Below are 22038 nucleotides of genomic sequence, written 5' to 3'. Positions count from 1 at the left end.
GCATAGCTCACGTACGATTTGAGTACAATACAGAGAAGTAAGATCCAAACAAAAATTCTTATTTCCCTGAGGAACAGTCAGATGATCCCTACTGGGTTTGACTAATAAGGATAATTTTCCTGACGTGGGGGACTTTCCAGGGCTGTATGAATGGTGATGTTGTGTACTTAGAATTGCTGCTATTTTCAGATTCAAAAGCACAGCGGAGAATTAACATTGCGTGGTCATTCTAGTTTTTCCAAATTTGTTTAACCATGAAAATCCTTTATAAAACCATGGTATTCTCCCCATCGCTGACCTACCTCAGAGTTTTCTACCGCTCATTATTTTAAGGCTCACAGAACCTGAGAAGTACATTTTACACGCTCCAGTTCAGAGTTGCAGCCAACATAAAGGTTTTTCTTTTTCTTTTTTTTCCCCTCCCAGACATAGAAAATACCTCCATAGAAGCAGAATTGAGAGGGTCACCAAAGATTCTGTTTTTTTCTTATTGAAATATTTACTTGCAAATCCACCAATCTCTGTTATAAATGAAACATTACATGAAGTCCTGAGAGGGAGAGGAGCCCATGTTAAAACACAAGGCCTGCCTCAGAAACACTTGAGAACAAGTTAAGAAGTGACATTCACTGTATATATGCCTTCTCATACATCTTGACACCCGTGAAAAGGAAGCAGACACCCTGGCAGACGGGCCACCTTGACTGTACTGACAAGTTCGGTGACAAGCTTTATAAAAACAGTTCTACCTTGTACATTTATAAAGCCTGCACTTTGCTGCTTTTGAAATAAAACAAAACCAACCCCAACAAAAATGCCCCAGGCAATAGTGCTGGCCATGGAACTGGTGCCAGAAATCCAGGCAGGACGCTGCTAGCAAAGGAATGTCATCTTTTCAATATGGAACAAGAAACAAGGCTCTAATGGGGCCAGCCTGCCAGAACCCCAGCTTTTCCCCTTCACCCCAGACAATGCTAGCTTTGTACAGGCAGAGATGCACACAGAGTTTTATTCCTCTCTATTTTTTTTTTCAGGGATGAGTTCTAGGGTCCATAGAACAAAATTTTCCCTTCTGGTGTTGCTAATCCATATGATACATTTAATCTTCTTTTCTGAGGTGGAAAAATATTCAATAACAACAACAACAAAAAGACATCGTTCCTAAAAGGCACAAGAGAAATTCTAATCCCAAAGAAACTATTATGGTAGAAGATAGTGACAAGAAGATATTGAGAGGGATGTGTGGTTTTCACGACATGAGCGTTGTGTTGTGCTGGTATGACTGTTGCACTTAAGGACACATGTTTGATACAACAAGAGAACAGAAAACAACTGTTTCATCTGGTGTTCATGGAGTGATCTGTTTCCAGAGCTAGAGAGCAAGAACTGGCTTTGTAGGTCCTAATGAGAGGCATATGTCAGTCTCCAGCAGCGTGCTTTTCAAAGGGATTTTCTGGGGTCATTTTGTCTGCGTGTGATTTTTGCCTCGTGTGATGACACTGGAATCTAACCCCTGATAAAGGCCTACCTCTATTGGGTAAGGCTTTCCCAGTTTCTCAAAATGTCAAAGCTGAATGAACTAGGAATACGGGGATGTTTAGAATCATAGGCCTTGAAAAGATAGTTTGATAAGTTTCAGGGAAGCTTATAGAAATGTATTTAAGGAGGTTCCCACAGTAACCATTTCAGTAACAGAATCGGATTATAAATCAAAACCACAGATGGTAGAAGCTGGTCTCATAAATTTTTAGTTTCCTCATCTGTGAAATGGAGGGGGAAACAATCGATTCCACCTACTTCTCTAACTATGATGAGGATCAAATAAAAAAAACCTATGGCAGAAACTGTTAGCTCGTCACCAAATCCATGATTTCTTTCCATAAAAGTAGGTCTGTACCTGAGCACATGGCTAGACTACATCTCCAAGTTGACCTTGCAGTTGGTTTTGGTCACGTGTCCCATTCAAGCCAATGAGGTATGCCATTCCTGGCCGGGGCTTTTAAGAAGCAGGTGTACTGCCTCCCCCATGCTCTCTTTCCATTCTGGTAGCTAGAATAAGATGATGCTAAGAACCTAAGAGGATGACAAGCTGCAGCACTGGCAGGAGTCCTAATTACTGTGTGGAAGAGAGAAGGCTGCCAATCAGGAGCTGATGTGAGAAAGAAATTCTGTAGCAAACGTTGTACCTTGTGGGGTTTATTTTTACTTCAGCTAAGCCTGGCTTAATTTAATTCCATACATGAAAATGCATTAGAAACACTAAGGCTAGAGGAATGTAAGACATAAGACAGTTTTATTATTTCCGTGGTTTTACACAGGTACGTGGGTCAGGAGGGAGGCAACTGTAGAGAGCGGGAAGACCAAGGGCTCTGAGCCCTGCCCTGAAAAAGAGAAGCTAGAGGGGGCTGATGAAGAAGGAAAGCCTTCCCAGACAATTTCATTTCATATCACCTCTTTACAGGCGTCCACCCAGGAGAAGGAAATATGGAAAGCTCTCTAACTTTTCTAGTAAAAGGTGGAGAAAGAAAGAGGATAATTGCAATAATAACAGACTTTTAGTTTGTTATAACAAAAACAGCAAATGAAAGTGTTCTAGATATTTTCAAACAACAAACAAGCAAAGCAAGCATTTAAACAAGCATTCCTGAACATTTAACTATTAAAAAATTTATAAGTCCCTTAAAACCACCAAATTCAATAAACTATTTTTACCACGCCAACACAAGGAAAAAAAAAAAAAAAAAAAAGCACAGAGTTGCAGGCTAATTCAGAATTCACCCCTCCCTCCAACTTCCTGTTTATTCATACACCAGAAGAAAAAAAACAGACAGATTTTTCGGCTTTTTCAATCCAAAATCAGTTCTCAATTTGTTAGAAGAAGAAAAGTGTTTTCTCCTTCAGTAGGATTACTAGGAAAAGCTAGATTGTCATTTCAGCTGTCTTGAGGTTCCTCGATATGGAGGTAGATTCTCTAAGTTGAGATTTTTCTTCTCTTTAAAGCACTAACAGCCCTCAGTACTCTTCCATTTCAGTATATCATTCCAGCCACTAGTTCTTAAGAGTTTGCCTAAAGATAGTATCAAAGAGAACATATCTTTTGCAATGAAGGTTAACTGAGGTAGAAGGCAGAAATTACTAAGAAATGAGCTAGACTTTGGTCACCAAAGACCTTGTTCTGCTTATAAATAATTCCATGAATGTTTACATGAAGGTATCATCTCAAGCCCTATGTAATTAGATGCAATTCGTTATATAATTAGATAAAATATATGAAATTAATATACTGTTTGCATTATTATGCAATTATGTGTTATTACACGTTATTTATAACTACACTAATTGCTGTATAATTAGATATAACTTACGATAAAAGCACATACGCATTAACGTCCTACTACGTGCCTCCCTAGCACTGTGCAAAGCCCTAGTAATAAGGCTGTGACAAGAGAGACCTGCCCAGCCCTCCTGGAGTTTATAGCTGACATTAAACTAATGACTTGGCAATAATGACTTAATTTCAATTGTGTTAAATGTTACAAAGGAGAACAATAGCAAATGTAAAAGAGGGGGACCTAACCTGGGGGTTCCAAAGGAAGGCTTCTCTGAGGAAATGCTATTTAATGAGTCCTTTTGAATGTCTTTAATATCCTACGGATCCCTAGTTGTTTACATAGGGTTATGCAAAATAAATGTTAACAGAATGGATAGATTTCCATTTTTCCACGTAACTCTACATAGGCAATTTAATTCTGAGCCCTCTTGCCTTCCAGCCCCAACTTCAACTTTTGCCTGGAACACTCCTCTCCCCTTCCTCATCTGGAAAATGCTTATACATCTATAAAATCACATCTTCTATCAAAGCCTTCCATGAATGTGTCAGAGGGATCCCAGGCTCCTTCTCTGTGCCCACCAACCCCTTAGCTACAATTGTCACAGCACATGCCACACTGTTTCCTTGCTCATTCGTTCATCCATCCAACGAATATTTACCATTTACCTGTAATCAAGGAGCTTCGCTTTAAAATGCATTTTAAAACTTTTTTTTTTCCTTCTTGTTCTCAGCCTTAAAACGTACTTAAAACTTTTTGTTTGCCTCCCTTCCCACCAGACACGCTCTTGTACTACTAGCTTATCTAATTAGGCACTTACTTAGAAGTTCCAGGAGCTAATTTTAAAACAAACCAGGTATGGAGACCCAGCTGTGAAACTGCAGAGATTACCTCACAAGGGTTAGTCTACAACCCGGGCATTGTTGAAATGACGACAGGCTATGCTCCAGGTGGACCGTGACTCAAGACGGCCTCTGGGACAGAACACGCAGACCTTGCACCCAGCACCACTCCCACATGCCCCCACCCCTGCTCCACGTTCCCCTTTTTAAGACCCTCTCCACAGCCTAAAGTTTGGAATGGTCTTTTACAGACTTGAGCCTGGTCATTCCCCAAAGGCCAGAATTTAAATCCTTTTACCACACCTCGCTTCTCATGTTTTCTGCCTCCAAGCAGCTAGCAGTTGGACTTGAGCCAGTTACATCCCTATTATTGGACAGGTCTGGTTCTGTGTATTTTTTAGGCACCGGGATACAGCATTGGAAAGAAAATACACACAAAACTTTCATTTCTATATCCTGGAGCCTGTCTCATGGAAGGTACTTAATAAATGTCTGATGAATGAATCAGGGAACACATAAATCCTCCACGGTTGGCAGATTATAACAACAGGGAACAGAGAGCCGCTTTTCGGGTCTATGAGGGAATCTACTCTGTGTCATCCAATATCGTAATGAACTTTATGGCAGGTTTCATAATTCATTTTAGCTATCACATGTGGCACACGGAGTGTCCTGTTTTTGCTATTGTCTTGGGTATGTTATTTTGTTCTTCGGGATCCGTACTGCAGCAAACCCCTAAAACAGAAGCAACTATCAGGGTGAGGAAAGCTAAAAATATTCTCCAAAGCGAGCATCATGTTCATGTTTATCCACTCCAATTAAAAACAACAATGTGGTTTTAAATGGCCTTGGTCAAATAAAATCATTAAGCTCATTTAAAGTATTTAATAGAAGTTCTAAAATTAAGTGCAGACATCCATCTTCCTGATTGCAAAACTTTCTGTGACTGAACATTCTGCTTGCTGTCCGCCAGGAAAACCCAGCCCAGCAGCCGAACGCTGTCATGGAGATGAGGGCCTCCCTCTCTTCAGAGGCTAGCAAAACAAAGGCAGATGAGAAAAATGGACAAAATTAGCCCTGAGGGACTGAGGGGGCTAGTGGAGTTTAAACTCTTAAAAGACTGCTTTAAATAGAAGGCTACCAATGTGACCTTCAGCAAGCATTTCCTCTGCGCCCTTGTGGAGAAGACACGCCATCACGGCTGTGCCAGGCCTCGCCCTGGGGCCTTCTGCAGGACAGGCTGGATCGTGGCCCCCAAAGGTTGGCTTAGGGATAGGAAGTTTCCACCCATCAAAGGCAAAATGTAGAGAACAAGGACAAAGCTGCATCTGGGAACATGCCCACGTGTGGGTTCTGCCGGCTAACTGTCTCTTCTTGGGACAGACTGACTGCCTTGTAAGCGCTTCCTTTTTAAATTTTTTGTTGCAGAGATGTCATTTCTTTTATGAAATGATCAAGACAATATGTTTTTAAAAAATATGCCCCTATCTGGGTTAGTTTTAAATTTGGTGGCCTATGAAACCCCCACACTAGACCATAACACACCACTGCTTCAGACCTTCTGTCTTAGGGTGGCTGAAGCAGTGGGGTGTTTTCTAACAGGAAAAGCATTTGAATCCCAGCTCTAGCAAAGGCTAGCTGTGTGTCCTTGGCCAAGTTCCTGAACTACTCTGACCCTCTGTGACCTCATCTATAAAATGTGGGTCACGGAGCCTACGTTGCAGAGCTGTTGTGAGAAGTAAACACACTATGGTTAAAAAAAAAAAATGCCCAAATGCCTGGTATACAGAAGGCACCCAACAAGCGTCGTTTTCTCCTTCCCTCTACTCCACATTTGGACGTGCAAACACTGGAGACCTCTCACTCCACATAACCAAGCCCTAACAAGAAATCAGTGCCATTACTGGGTTTACTGCTTTTATGTCTGTATTTGGCATGGGATTCAGTTCAAACTTGTGGATTTGCTTTCATTTTACAGATAGGCTAAGGCCCAGAGAAGTCAATGGACATAGCCAGGAGAAGTAGAAATGGTCTGAGAATCCAAGTGTTTGGTTTCTGACCTAAACTGCTTTCTCTCTATGACTCACACTGCTGGTTCCTTCTCAGCCATGAGATCCCACCTGACCCCCATCACATCAGGCCTCTTTGACCCCTGTGAAATAGAATACCCCTAAATTATTCTTTATCAGACCGTTCTGTTTATTGTCTTCCAAATTTGAATTGTTTATCATCTGTCCCTTGTATGAGACACTAAATTCCATAAAGAACTTTGTCATGTTCACTGTTGTATCTCCAGCACCCGGCACAGGGCCTGAAACTTAGTAGGTATTCAACAAATATATGCTTAAGGATGAATGATTGGTGAATATGGTTGTCAGAAGAGACTTACCCATCAAACTAGGGAATAATAGAAGATAGTATGTAATCAAATGAAAGCTCTGGTAGCCTCTCCCTTTTGCAAGATGACTTTGTCACTTCTCCCCTCAGGAGGTAAAGTCTATTTCTTCATCCACAGACTCTAAGCTTAGTCATGTAACTCGTTTGGTCAAGAGGATATTAGCAAATGCGATGCAAGCAGAGGTTGAAGAGTGTTTGAGCACGGTTATTGTCTTCTCTTACTGATGGGAACCCATTCACCATGTGAAGAAGCCTCGGCTAGGCTAATGGTGAGCAACGATATGGGGAGAGGATCTGGTCATCCTGCCAAGGCCCCAGACATGTGAGTGAGACCATCCTAGACCACCTGGTCCAAGCCAAGTCATCTAAGACAAGAAGACCTGTCCAGAATGATAATGAATAATAAATGTCTATTGTTTTAAGACATTAAGCATTTGAGTTATTTGTTAAGCAGAAGCAGCTAACTGATATAACAGCATAGAATATGTTCCAGAAACCTCTCCAAGGTGCTATGCCAGGTATTTCTGGAGGTAGCTCAATTACATGGATATTTCTAATTTCTCTGATTTTGGATGACAGGACAGTGGGAGTTGAGTGTGAAAGAAAGGGTGGAGGAATGACCAGACGTGGCTTAAAGCTTCTAAGGCATGGAGCCCTGGGCAGGTGGATGTGAACTTCTTTTAGCAGTGTGGAAGTGGAGCAGCAGACCCAGGCCCACAGCCCAGCAAAACCAGCTGGTTGCCACTTTTGGCATGAGAGCTTTGGGATACCAGCTTCTGAGTTTTAGAAGTTGTAAGAAGAGTAACATCATCAAGGGCCAAATCTGGTCCACTGCTTTTGTAAACAAAGTTTTACTGAAACATAGCCATGCCCACTTTTTTTTTTACATATTATCTACAGCACCTTTCATGCTACAATAACAGAGTTGGATAATGGCAGCAAAGACCACATGGCCCTCAAAGCCTAAAATATTTACTACCTGACTCTTTGCAGAAACAATTTGGCAACCCCTGTACTAGGGTAATCCAGGGAGGCTCCATGAAATAGTTGGGTCTTAACCTGAGCCTTGAAGGAAAGAGGCAGTGTTATTTCGGTAGAAAAGAATGGAGAACTGCAGAAAGAACACTACAAGAAGAGTACTAAGATTATAACTGATGTTACATCACCGTGTGCAAAAGTCATTATAACTTAATGATAAAACAAACAATAGACTGGGAGCAGTGGCTCACACCTGTAATCCCAGCATTTTGGGAGGCCTAGGTGGGTGGATCACCTGAGGCTGGGAGTTCGAGACCAGCCTGACCAACATGGAGAAATCCCATCTCTACTAAAAATACAAAATTAGCCGGGTGGGGTCGCACATGCTTGTAAAGCCTGTAATACCAGCTCCTCAGGAGGCTGAGGCAGGAGAATTGCTTGAACCCGGGAGGCGGAGGTTGCAGTGAGCCTAGATCACACCACTGCACTCTAGCCTGGACAACAAGAGTGAAACTCCGTCTCAAAAAAAAAAAAAAAAAAATCAAAACAATAACTAAGCATGTATGTGCCACTTAGTACCTATCACTTAGTATGTGCTAGGTACTATTCTAGATGCTTTATACATGGTAAAAACATTTTATCCTCACAACAATACCATGAGGTAGGTAATATCGCCCCCATTTTTCCAGATGAGAAAAAGAGAGAGTTGCACCAAGCTAGTAAGTAGCCTGGCTAGAATTCAAATCCCAGCATTCTCACTCTAGACTTCACATTCTTCAAAAGCTATAAAAATGGAAATGGAAAATATGATTAAGGCCAAAATTCTGCATTAAATTTTAGCTATGAGCAATAAGACTGTTTTCCAAAGACATTATTTTATTTTGTCCTATTATTCTTTTTAATATTGCTTTTTTTTTTAATACTGTTAAACATTCTTGGCTAACCACACTGCACATTCATTTTGTGTGCTCTTTGTCCCCTACACAAAAACTGCCATTGCTCAGCTGGAAAACCCCTAAACGGGGCATCCCTACCGTGTGTCTAGTGGTTATGCTGCCATGGTAATGCTGTGTCAATATAGCAGCCACTGACCATTCATTCCCAGAGATGGACCACACCCATTTGTTAAATTCTGACCACCATCATATGGCTGCAGCAGAGGCTGAGACTGTCACCCAGTCCCGAAGAGGATGGAAAGTTCTCTTCCCAAAATAATAGTCAATTAGGTCATCCTGGGTATGACAGGCAGAAGCCACTGTAGGCATTACTTCTTGAAGACATACCAGGCTCTGGGAGTCCTACTTTAGAGCAGAGGTTCTCAGCTTACAGTAGTAAACTTTGATTTCCAGCCAAAGGTTGGGCCAGTTTCTACAGGTCAACCAGGGGCCTGTGGTGCATCTGCTGGTATCCTAAAATGATATCACACACTGGGCCCATAGTAAATATCAAATGAAATACAGGCAGAATTCAAGAAGAAAAGTTGTTCTGGATTCATTACCTTATTATATCACAAGGGAGAGATTCCCAAGAGATTGTTTCCAAAAGGATTAACTTTTTACAGATTACTAGATAATAACCTTTTCTAGAGGGTATTTTGGCAATCTGATTCAAAAGCCTTAAAAATATACAAAGCCACTGATCTAAAAATTCCACTTATACTAATTTATCCTAAGGAAATTTTTATCCTAAGGAAATTTTCAGAGATATACCTAAAGGCCATACATTAAAGTGTTATTTATAATTTAAAAAACTGTAAGCACCTTAATTAATTAGTTTAATAAATTATGATATAACCATAAACTACTATATTAATTGTATAACCATAAAAGCAAGCTATGCAGTTGCTTAAATTTGGGTCATAAAATATTATCAAAGGTTAAGTTAAAACCAGTATACAACACAAAATTTCATTTTTCTGAAACAATAACAATACGCGTATACTTACAGAAAAGCTGAGTTTTACAGGGGTTCTCTCCCAGGGTAGGATCATGGTTGTTTTAATTTTCTATTTTCATACAATAAATTCTATACTGTATTGATAATTTTTTAAAATGACAATAAAATTATATTTAATTTTTTAAAAGTTATATTTCTTTTTCTTTGGCTGTTACATTTTATTGGTACCTCCTCCTGCTTCTCAGTTCTGTGAATTCTGTCACTCTATTTTCCCAGCAAGCTTAAATGTAGACCAAGTCTTTCTCAATGACCAGGGAGAAGGGCAATCCACCCACAATATAAAAAGTATCAAATTCAACTGGTTGCCGAACTCACCTGACCTTATTGGGTTTAGAGCTCTGTTAAAAAGATAACACCATAATATGACTCTGTATCACTTAACTGGGTTTATCAAAGTTGTTTGTGCTGGTATGGGTTTTGTTTTTATTGGTTTTTTTCCTAAAAAGAGTCAGAATCCCAAACTAAGGTCAGACAACTCACTGACTATAAGCTGATTAAAGCAGTTTGTTCTATACAGATCGTGAAACAGCTTCATATGCAGCTCCTAGTATGTGCCACCGAGACACGTTGGATAATGATGAGAGCAGGTAAGCTGAATTACAGCAGACCTCATTCAGATTTCTGGACATGAGATGACTTAACATTTTTCAGAAATAAAGAAGTATCTTTTCATTTACTTTTCAAATAAACATTAGAAAATGATTTATTTATATATTGCACAACAAGTGGACAAAATGAACTAGCTATTCCATTGAAACCTTTCCAAATCTCAGGATAAATTTAAGTAGGTTCCACTAGGGGTTACTAATAATAAAGCAATAATTGAATGAACAAATGTCTTGCTTTTTAGTCAGTTGCCAACTGGTTGCCCATATAACTTTCCTGACTATCATGTCAGAATCTACTGGAGAAAAGAGAATTGCCATAAAATAGCACAATCCCAGAGGCAGAGAGATCTTCCTAAGCCTTTAATGAATTTCCCAAAACTGGCCTTACCTTATTATAGTAATAAACCATAATAAATATGTTTATTTCAATGATTTGAAAAGACAGGAAAAACTCACAAAATTACTTTGAGGGGTTGAGTGACATTTATGCATTTGTTCAGTCTTTAAGCACCCACTATATGCCAGAGTGTGTGTGACATGCTGGGCAGTGGAGCAGGGTCCCCATCCACCTTGTGTTCATAGGCAATCAGACATGCAGTACAGTAGTCTAATTACAAAAATGACACCCATTCCCCCGGACCCTCCATATCTAGATCACTTATTACTTTGAAGCTCTGCCCATTAAGAAATTGAGTGGGGCTGGATGTGGTGACTCACACCTGTATTCCCAGCACTTTGGGAGGCCAGGGTGGGAGGATCACTTGAGCCCAGGAATTCAAGACCAGCCTGGGCAACATACGTGAGACCCCCATCTCTACAAAAAAGTTTTTTCAAGTTAACAGATTAGTTTTATTTTATTTAAAAGAAGAACAAAAGTTGAGATTATGTTCCTACCTACTGAGTCTAGGCTGACCTTACGACTTGCTTTGCCCAATAGTGTGGCAGAAGCGGTAATGAGATGCTTCTTAGCCTAAGCCTCTGGAGACCTTACGTGCTTTTGTTCTGTCTTCTGGAACCCTGCCTCTGTGAACAAGCCAGGGCCAGCCTGATGGAAATGAGGGATCACATGTAGGAGAGCTGAGTCTCTCCAGCCCACAGTCAGCACCCCCAGAAGCAGAGCCAACTAGCTAACCTACAACTGCCCAGAGATACATGGTGGAGCCTAGCCAAGTCCAGATGAACCATGCAGATGAGTCTGGCTGAAACTGCTGAGCCACAGAATTGCAGGCTAAATAAAGAATTGTTGTCTTAAGCCATTTAGTTTTAGGATGGTTTGTTATACAACAGTGCCTAACCAATATATACAGTTTAGTGCTAACTCTGATAAGCCAAATACAAAATGCCATGGAGTACCTGTAACATTATTCCAACATGTTAACAATTACAAATGAATCATGCAATTTAGATGTATAAACAACAGATCTAAACAACCATCCAGAGAGGACTTAAAGAAGTTATATATCTAGGGAAGGGCTAGTTCAAGACAGCCATAGTTCCTTTGAGAAATTTTTTATGGATGAGTTAGTTATATTTGCCTTTGAAGTCATTGTTTCTTTTCTTTCTTGAAAATAAGAAGCTCTTTCACTCAGTTAAGACTGTTGGACTTGATAACAATTGTCTTGCTTGATTCAAGGCAGCCATATACTACTCCCTGACACATGTTCAGCCTCCAGTATTCTGTAGGCAGGAATTTTAAATCCAGCTCCCCTTAATTTATGACACACATACAGTAGCAAGTCCCTACAGGCTAAAAATCAAACTGTAATTCAAAGGCCACAGAGCTGAGGAAAACAGCCAGGAGATAAATCCCAGTTTCAACCTTGGATTCCCTGCAAGTTGATTCAGTGGACTGTCAGTCATATTCAAAAATAAAATAAAACTACAGACACCAGACGGCACGTTCTAAAGAGAAACAGAATGATACTTCTCAAGATTCTTCCAAGCAGTTCTTTGTTTTTGTTTGTTTGTATTTTGAGACAAAGTCTCGTTCTGTTGTCCAGGTTGCAATGCAGTGGTGTGATCTTGGCTGGCTGCAACCTCTGCTTCCCGGTTTCAAGTGATTCTCATGTCTCAGCCTCCTAAATAGCTGGGACTAGAAGCACCAGTCACCCACGCCTGGCTAATTTTTGTATTTTTAGTAGAGATGAGGCTTTGTCATGTTGGCCAGGCTGGCCTCAAACTCCTAACCTCAAGTGATCGCTCACCTTGGCCTCCCAAAGTGCTGGGATTACAGGCATGAGCCATCACACCTGGCCTAGCCAGTTCTTATCATCTAAAAAGAATTGTTATGTGGGGGTATTTTAAGGGCCTTAAAACCTTTGACCCTAATCAGTCATTTGCAGAAGTTTCTGAATTTTAAACCAAAGATCTATAAGGAAGTAATAAAAACCACCGAATATAACTGAATTCACCACACTGATGGGAGGTGATGTTACACATCCAGTCCATTTCTGGAACTGGGTAGGTCACCTCCAGAAAGTACAAGGACAATGAGAGTTCATCAGGTACAGAGGTATGAAAACTCACCTTACATCCCTCACAGGCGCTGACCCCATAGTGGTACCCTGATGATTTGTCCTGGCAGACGAAGCAGGGTTTATACACTCGAGGGGGAGGAAGTGGAGATGGGGGGCTTGGGACGAGTTCCTCAGAGCTGGTGCTCTGTGTTTCAATTGCTATAATAGAGATGGGGTAGAGGGAGAAAAAAGAGAAGATGTATTTTAGTTCATTACTTTTTTCAACAGTGAATTCATATGCTTCTGCCCCAAATTCAGCAATAACACTAGCAGGGATGAGCTCATAAAAACAGCTGTCATTGTAGGCCCAGCAGTGGTGACACTGACATTGATGTGGTGCTCTACGGTTTACAAAGCAGTCTCATCCATCTCTCGCTTGTAGTCCACAGCTCACACAGCACTGTGAGGGCCATGGTTTTTATCACAATTTTACCCACAACAGAAACAGAAACTCAGAGGAAGGAAGCAACTTGTCTAAGATCAACAGAGCAGTGGTAGAGCCAAGACACAAATTCAGATAATCATACGACAAACCCCAGTAGCTTCTGATTCGTGTAGAGTCTCAAATGACTTGACCTTGTTGCTCACTTAACCAAAAGGAAATTTCCTCTGGGCCGGGCGCGGTCGCTCACACCTGTAATCCTAGCACTTTGGGAGGCTGAGGCAGGTGGATCACCTGAGGTCAGGAGTTCGAGACCAGCCTGGCCAGCATGGTGAAACCCCATCTCTACTAAAAATACAAAAATTAGCCAGGTGTGGTGGTGTGCACCTGTAATCCCAGCTACTCAGGAGGCTGAGGCAGGAGAATCACTTGAACCCAGGGGGCAGAGGTTGCAGTGAGCTGAAATCCTGCCATTGAACTCCAGCCTGGGCAACAGAGCAAGACTCTGTCTCAAAAAATAAATTAATTAATTAAAATTTTTAAATTTTCCTTTGGACAAATGAAGAAAATGCCCAAATTATTCATTCAACAAGTGTATTTAGCATGATGCCGCCATAACTGACCTTCTTTAATAACAATATGGGTAAGACCCTTGCTACTCAAAGAAGGCTCCTTGGGCCAACATGCATCAGCATCACTTAAGATCTTATTAGAAAAATAGTATCAGGTCCCAGCTCAGGCCTATGGAATCTGAAATCTGCATTTTGATGAAATCCCCAGATGACTAAATGTACAATTAATGTTTGAGAAGCAGTAGGTTAAACCTAATGATGACACAGAGTGGTGCGATTCACTTTAAAGTCATGTTACTCTTTAATCTAGATTTAAAAAAACATAATCCTCTATACTGTTATCTAATCACCCAAATTCCATGGGAAATGGGAGTTCACAAAATATAAGAACGGGGTGTTCTCCTACCCCTAATTCTCCAGAGTTGTACTCAGAATCAAAGCAAGAACTGGCTCTACTTCTATCACAGGTAAACATGCTCATAAAATAAGACGGAAATCAGGAAGGGGAATTAAAGTGGTTAAATGACGTTCCAGAATCCTCTAGTCTCCAAACTGCTTTTCAATACACAGTATAGTTCCCAGAATATAAAGTTTCCAGTTGCCCTACTGCTTATAATCTCCCAGAGTAGATATTCTCCTGACTGGATTATCCTGTGGGCAAGCTTTTAGCAAGTCAGGTCGACTCTACCCACTACGCTTACTGTTAATCCATCCCTATATCACTATGCTGCTACCACACCATGCTAGTAGTCCACCATCACCTCTCACAACTGCTGCAATAGCTTCTTCATTGATCGCTTCATGCCCCTTCCTCCTACCTAGGGTCTAGTCTTCAAACAAGCGGTCAAGATAGTTGTTCAAACGTTAAAATCCATCTCTTTCACTTGCCTATCTAAAGCCCTCCAATAGTCACCAATTAGATCAAAGTCAGACTCCTTAGTATGTTCTACAAGGCTTTTAATCACATGGCCTTTTAGCAGCATCATTGCCTTCAGTGAGTTCCCTAATTTATTGAGTTCTATATAATTGGCATCTATTCTGTCTTCTGAATAGGCCAAGCTCTCATACCAACGGAGGCTATTGCAATAACTATTTGTCCTTTCTGGAAATTCTTAGACCTTCAAATATCTGGTTGTTTTTCATTTCTTAGATCTCAAAGCAAATGTTTCCTTCCCAGAGATGACTTCTGTCATTAAAATGCTCCTCTCCTCTCCATTCCTGGTCACTCTGTCTCACTATTTTATTTCCATAAAACCCTAATCAGTGTTCAAATTTTAGATGTCTGTATATAATTTTATATTCTACATCTGCCACCCCCCATACTCTGAATGTTGAGTTTCAGAAGGCAAAGAAACTCATCTGCATTATATACACCTGTGTTCCAGGACTAGACGAGGTCCTGGCACATGGCAGATAATCAACCAGTATTTATCGAATTAGCGCATGAACTTTTTCCTTTTCCTTTTTCTTCCTCATTTTGAGCACTAAGTGCCCCCTCTAAGTTGTTAAATGAGAAAATTAAACCAAATAGCTCTTATACTCCTTTGCTTCCTTAAAAAAGTAATTAATTAGCCCTTTGGAACAGAATCAACTATAATTATAGTATTTTCATAATTCAGAAGAATCTTGGAATGAATTCATTTGAGTAGTGCAGGTCCTAGTAGATAAATCTATTATAGTCTTTACTGGTTAGAACCGAGGTATCTAGGATGAAGATAGCAATCTTGAGTATGTTATTTCTGGCAGATAGGAAGCCCTTACTTTGAATAAGTTGGCACAGTGGTAGCAACTGTTTTATAGAAGGGTTGGCATCCGAGATGTCACTAAAGCTTATCAGCTATTAAGCAGTAGATGCAAAAGCCTTCTTCACACGGAACTAATCAGCTTCACTGAAAGCAAATCAACAAGAAAACACTATTTGCTAAAATTACAAAACAATGTATCACTCTTTGTTAAAAATCTAAGAAAAAATACACACGGAATCACCCACAATCTTTTCACTGTGTACGACCTTCCAGAATTTTTTTCTATGCACATAAATGTTTCGAGTTTGTCTACTAATGTGGAATTATACTGAGATTGCTGGGGACTTTGTTTAACCTATGATGTCATCGATTTATTTCCTTGTCGATAAATATTTTTCACAGAAAACATTCCATTGTGATGAACATCTTTGTAGCTAATCTCAGCACATCTTTATTTCCTTCAAATACACCACTGAAGTGTATTTATCAGATCAAAAGTTATTTTATAAATATTTTGTTTTTAATGCATGTTGATAAACTGACTTCTAGAAAGGCTGTGTGGATTTACACCCCTGATATCAACATAAGTGATCCCCTCCCCAGATGCCTCTCAGACCTTTTGGAATGGTTTGATCTGTGTGCTTCTACTTCCATCCATGTGCTTCAACAACTGACAGAGTCATGTCATCACCACTACGATCAGTCTCCCATTGAGTTCTTCACAGAAGGAAGGTGGGGAGGGGTGTGTTTTAAGGTCCTACTCACTCGTGTAGAACAGCTAATCTGGCTTGTCTAGGAAAGTTGTAAATAGAATTCTGGTGGGGCTGGAATCAGCTGTCAGAGCTATGCCCTGAATTTCAAAAGCGGGTAGTAATTTTCATAAATATGCCACTACAAACACATGCACTGAAGGGAGTCCAGCATTTCATCTTCCCAAAGAAAGGAAACAAAATTGTGCATAATTTAATACCCAAAACACTTGGGGCAAAGCACACAAAAAAACGTGAAGTCTACTAGACGTTAAAGGTCCCAAAACATTTTGCGAAGATTGGATCTTTTCCTATGGATAAGAGTCATTTATAAGAAATGAATGAATCCAGAAGGCTTTTCCTGAACAGTTGCCATGAATGAAAATGTTCTGTTGTAAGTAATCAATAGTGAGAGCCCTGGACTTTTATTTAGGTTGTGGTGATTTCACCAGTAATTCTAGGAACTTTCTCATATGAGTACAATAGATTCTCAGACTGTTCATGTGTTCAATCATTTGTTTGGCTGAGTGACATAACATACCAGGCATTGTGTTATACGCTATGGACAGTGATAGTATATAATCCCTTATCCTCGACATATTTGGCCTAATAGAGAATAAAACAACAATTACAATACAGTGGGTTCCAAACTTGGCTGCACACTAGAACTAGCTGGGGAGCTTTTAAACGTCCTAATGACCAAGTTGTATCCCAGATCTATCATGCCAGAATGTCTGAGAATGGAGCTAGGAATTGCCCATTTTTAAAAATATTCTCTTTTAGCTGACTGTAAGATTTAAAACAGTAAAACAAAACAAAAAATAAAAATAATAAAAGGTATTCCCAGGCAAATCCAAACTGAAGTAGTTTGGGAACCACTAGCATAATGCCAGAGAACTACAGGCCTTATTTATCCCAGGAGAAATCAAGGGAGTCTTCCAAGAAGAAGTGACCAGGCTATGTTTTTAAAGGATAAATTGGTTCTTTCTACTATTTTTATAATTTGAATCCCACAAATGCCATAAATGAACATAATTTGAATGCTACAAATGCCACAAAAATGGAAAGGGAAAAGTGTTATGTACGATCCCAAACAAAATCATCTTTGGAAAAATTTTCCCACTGGTAGTAAAAAATTAAGTATTTGACTATGTATATTCAAATATCACCCTCAAAATTGATGGTCAGTGGTCTTTTATTTCCTCTATGTGGCCTATAACACTGAGAACAACGCAAGGAAAAAAAACATTTTCAGTGGTATAGTCCATCAGATCACCAAAGCTTGCCTCAGGCGAACACGTCAAGACAAGTTCTAGAATTACAACCAGGATATGGCATCGATATAAAAGATTTGTACTTTAATGCAATCTCTTGCCTTTTTGGTAAGGTAGCAAAAACATACTTTGGCAAAGTTTCTTAGAGCTCCTTTTCTTTTTCTGCCTTCCTCCACTACCACCCCCCCAAAGAAAGTCAGTGAGAAACCAGCAGGGGGACAGCCCATGGCTTTCCTTTTACCAGTCATTTTTGGTATTTAAGGTAGATACAGAGTGCTCAGCCATTGATCTGTTCACTGTCATCCTGCTTAAATCAATAATCTATTAGTCCCTTTAAATTAGAGTTAGATTCATCAAAATACCCTTGAGAGGCCTCAAACATTTTGTTCCTTATTCCAGGCAAGCACAATCAGTCTATGGAATGATAAAATTTTTGCTCGAAAACTCTGCCGGCTCAGCAGACAATGTGTTCTGTATTAGCTCATTCAGCGATCTCAGGCAGGCCAAAAAAGCAGTTTTTAGACTTCCCAGGGGGGAAAAGAGGCTTGTGTCATTCAATAAAACAACTACACTGCAGCCATCCTGATGTGATTTCAGTTTGGAGAAGCAGTCTTTGAGGAATAATTCGGATCTGCTTTTTGTCTCCTGCTTTTATTTATTTCCTTGCCTACTTATGGACTTACTCAGTTCTGTTTGCTGATTGAATGCCCACAAGCAGCAGCCTCCAATGTGGCGTCCAAACTGCTCACCAGATGGGCTGCCCTGCTTCGTCAGGGAATGGGCAAGTCAGAGGAACTTCTGTTACTCCGGTGAGATGGATGCTTGGCTCTGTGGGTCCCCGCCCAGAGCACAGTCAGCACCAGTGATGCTGAGAGGGCTGCTCTGAACTGCACACATGAGTGGAGACAGTGAGCCTCAGGGAAGATGAGAATGAACCAAACCTGCAGCGTCGTCGGAAGCTTCTAGCCCCTATTTTAGACCTCTCCACCCCCACAACATACAGATAACTATCAGTAAGGGAAGCAAAGCTAGAATCCCCTTCCTTGTATAATAAATTAGTCATGGGACTCATTTGCCTTTAAATCAATGTTCCTCGAAGTGTGGTCTGCAGCAGGAGAATTCTTGAGATTAGGGAGGACATTTGCTTTAAATTCGTGTTTTTCAGACTATCAATGGTGAAGCACCATTTCTTAGTCTTTCCCCCAATCCCTCATGGATTGATAAAATTCAATACAAATGAATCTCCAGGAAATAGGAGACAAGGAAAAACAAAGACGTCCAAAGCACGAGCTCCAGCTTTTTAAAAAAAAAAAAAAAAAAATTTGATTTAATGGGCATAAAATAACCCTGTCAAATAGCTGCAAAAGTTTCGAAACACTTGCTCTCAATGTCTGAACTTCTCTCACTGCGGACGGGCACAGGTCTCCGGATTGCATTTTGAGAAACAGTCTTCTAAAAAGACTTCAAACTCAGAAGTTGTTTGCAGACAAAACAAAAACAAAGCTAAACAAAATCTCCTCCAACTGGGATGGTACAAAAGCAGAATTCCCGAGTTCCCACTGTCGAAGCTTTCTTAAACACTGCCACGACTCTCAGGTTGATTCACTCCCAAAAGAAAAGAAATTAACATTGCTGCCTGTTAAGAGGACTTGGCACTTACGAATTTAACTCACCTGAGAAAACACAGTATAAATGTCCTTGTTGTTACAACACACCTGAGTGTCATTTAGACACACAGAAAGTCTTCCACAATAGCTCCCTTCACAATTCCTTACATGCTTGGCATTTTTCTAAAGGTTAGATTAAGTAGCAGATAACATTTTTAAGAGAGCTCAGTATACTTTTTTTTTTTTTCTTTGTGAGAGCTAATTTACGGCTGGCTAAACCATGTTGACAGATTTCAGGATTTTAGGTTGGGTCTGATTACAGGCAGGCAGGCAGGCATCATGCATTCGGAAAGCCCAGCCTTTTTACTAGAACCTTCTATGATTAAGACAGTATTTTAATGCACTCTCTGGGCAGCTGAGCTTTAAAAGAAAAAGGAGTTGTAAAGCAAAAGACATTTCCTGCATGGCCCTAGGGGAATTTTGAGCCCAGAACTCCGAATCCCAGTGGAAGGGAGTAATTTCAGCTAATTAAGGGAGAAGAGCAAAGTTGGATTTGGTCAAAATGTTCGTTTGGACTTCATTTTTGTTGGCACCAAAGAAGGCCGATCTGGATTTTTTTCTCCCTTTTTCTGTGGATTCACTGCAGGGCTGTAAAGCCTACAGCTCACATACATTAGGAAGAGAGTCAAAGGAAACGCCAAAGTTCAACTAAAGTACAAGTAATTAGAACCAGATTCTCTGCTGTTTGCGTGTGCGCATGCGTGTATGAATGTGTGTGTAGACATTTTATTAAAATGTAATTTACATGCATCCAAACACTTGGGGCACGGAAAGACTCCACACTGTTACTCACTTAATTTTTATGTCACCTTTTCAGGAGAGGATCTGCTTTTAATCATGTTTCAGGAGAAACGGTTTCCACACACATGGGTTTTGCAAATCTGTGAATCGCATCCTGAAATTAGGTAATTGCCAAACAAGAAAAACTCTGCTTTGAAATCTTGCCTTACTCTGCTGCTGGCTTTGTTATTATTAAGCAGCTCCAAGATTAGTCCCGGGTTTGGGGTGGCCAGGGAGGGAGGAGGATGGGGAGTGAAGGAAAATATCATTGTGGGGCTTTGGCAGTCTTGACTCAGTAACCTGCCCGTGACCCTGAAGAAGTGTGTGTTTGCCCGGGTCACCAGGGATCCTGGCCGAGGGCTGGAGCTGGGTTGTGAGAAAGCCTGCTTTTCTGACCACACATGCAACAGGTGCTGAACATAGGCAGGAGACAAAAGGAAAGGCTAGGGGAAAGATTTTGGTTTTGAGTCTTTAGTAAAGCCTTGCTCTGCAAAGTGTGGTCCTGGACCAGCAGCATCAGCATCACCTGGAAACTTGTTAAAATGTAGAATCTTGGCCCGGCACAGTGGCTCACGCCTGTAATCCCAGCACTTAATCTGAGGCAGGCAGATCACCTGAGGTTGGGAGTTCAAGACCAGCCTGACCAAGATGGAGAAACCCCTGTCTCTACTAAAAATACAAAATTAGCTGGGCATGATGGCGCATGCCTGTAATCCCTGCTACTCGGGAGGCTGAGGCAGGAGAATTGCTTGAACCCGGGGGGCGGAGGTTGCAGTGCCCTGAGATCATGCCATTGCACCCCAGCCTGTGAAACAAGAGTGAAACTCCATCTCAAAAAAAAAAAAAGGAGAATCTTGGCCCCACCCCAGAAATGCAGAATCAGAATAGGCATCCTAACAAAACCCCTTGATCATTTTTATGCACATCGATGTTTGAGGCACCCTAACATAAAAAATGTCTTGTTATTGTCCTAACCTTCCTGTAATTTCATTTTGCTGAGTTAATTTAGCATCAGAACTCTGTCAACTTGCCCTTTGCACAGGTCCTTACTAAATACTCCGCCTTGTTAAGTACTTAATACATTAAGATCTTCAGGCTCTGTGTGTTTATGCTCATCATAAACCAGAAGTCTCCGTTCACTCTCACAGAATTTTGGCAGTGGCTTTTAGTTGGCAGTGTGTTCAAAGTTGTACCAGAAGAGCCTGAACTAAATTGTAATTACTATTTACTGAGCGCCTACTGTGTTAGGGGCCATGCAAAGTGCTTAATAGACATTAGTTCATTTACTCCTTCCCCATACCATGTGGAGGAGAGGGAGAACTGCGCACCTTAGAATTAGGAAATTTAAAACACAACAATGCTTTCAGCCTTTATAAATGAGATTTACATGACTTAATATGTTTACTATTATCTCACCAAACCTCCCAGCTTTTTAAATTCTCATTTTCCATCTCCCTGATTTATTTCCTAGGCTAGAAAGTTCACAGGGTTTGGTCTGGTCAGGCCCACTTACTCAGATTTGAGAACTGCAAAACTTTGTAATTCTCTTGCTTTTAACTCATGGTTATAACTTTCCAAACACTGATTCAATTCAAGATATGGTTAAATTTGATAAGATAGTTTGGGCCTTAGAAAGAGAGTAAGGCTCTCTCTTAGAAAGAGAGTAAGGACCCACTAATCACTCTGTATTGTAGCTATACCTGTCTGGGCTCATGGCCAGCAACAGAAGTTATTCTTGGGACTGGCTTTTACCATGGGAAGTGCTGTCATATTATCATAAGGTACCATGACACGTTCAACACCAACATTTCATTTTTATAATATGTGTTCTCACCACAAGGAATATATTCAAAAATATCTCATAGGTTGTTTTGCATGACGTTTTAAACAGACGTTTTCTATCACTATTTTCTAGGACATACTAAGATAGCTTATGCCAGCGTTCAAATAAATCCTCTCTTACAGTCACTTAAGAGGCCAAAACATCTAACTGCTTATTAATGATCTGAACGTGGAGGCATCAGAAATGAAACTGCATTAAGTGAACAAATGCTAGAACAGGTCTCGGGAGTCACATGTAGATGAAGCTAATTGCTTTGCAATATTGAGGTCCACTGAAAAGTTTCTCTCAACATCAAGTGACTCAGTTCCATATTTCACTTCTATCGGGATTCCCATAATATTTACAAAAGGAACTATCACACTAATAAATGACATTATTTTATCTGATCAAATTTCCTGCA

The 22038-nt window shown here is 40.5% G+C and overlaps 1 protein-coding gene across 3 annotated transcripts in view; it reads right to left on the bottom strand.

Annotated features, from left to right (window-relative positions):
- The window catches only part of RARB (retinoic acid receptor beta), a 771255-nt gene that overhangs the window by 124973 nt on the left and 624244 nt on the right, over nucleotides 1-22038 (bottom strand). For all 3 annotated transcript variants that reach the window (XM_017955965.2, XM_003895181.4, XM_009201805.3), the window contains one exon: nucleotides 12637-12785. In XM_017955965.2, coding sequence (XP_017811454.1) covers nucleotides 12637-12785 — 149 coding nt within the window. The remainder of the gene's footprint in view (nucleotides 1-12636; nucleotides 12786-22038) is intronic.

Source organism: Papio anubis, chromosome 2, assembly GCF_008728515.1.
Source record: "Papio anubis isolate 15944 chromosome 2, Panubis1.0, whole genome shotgun sequence".
Classification (NCBI taxonomy): Eukaryota; Metazoa; Chordata; class Mammalia; order Primates; family Cercopithecidae; genus Papio; species Papio anubis.
This window is presented reverse-complemented; position numbering and strand designations above follow the sequence as displayed.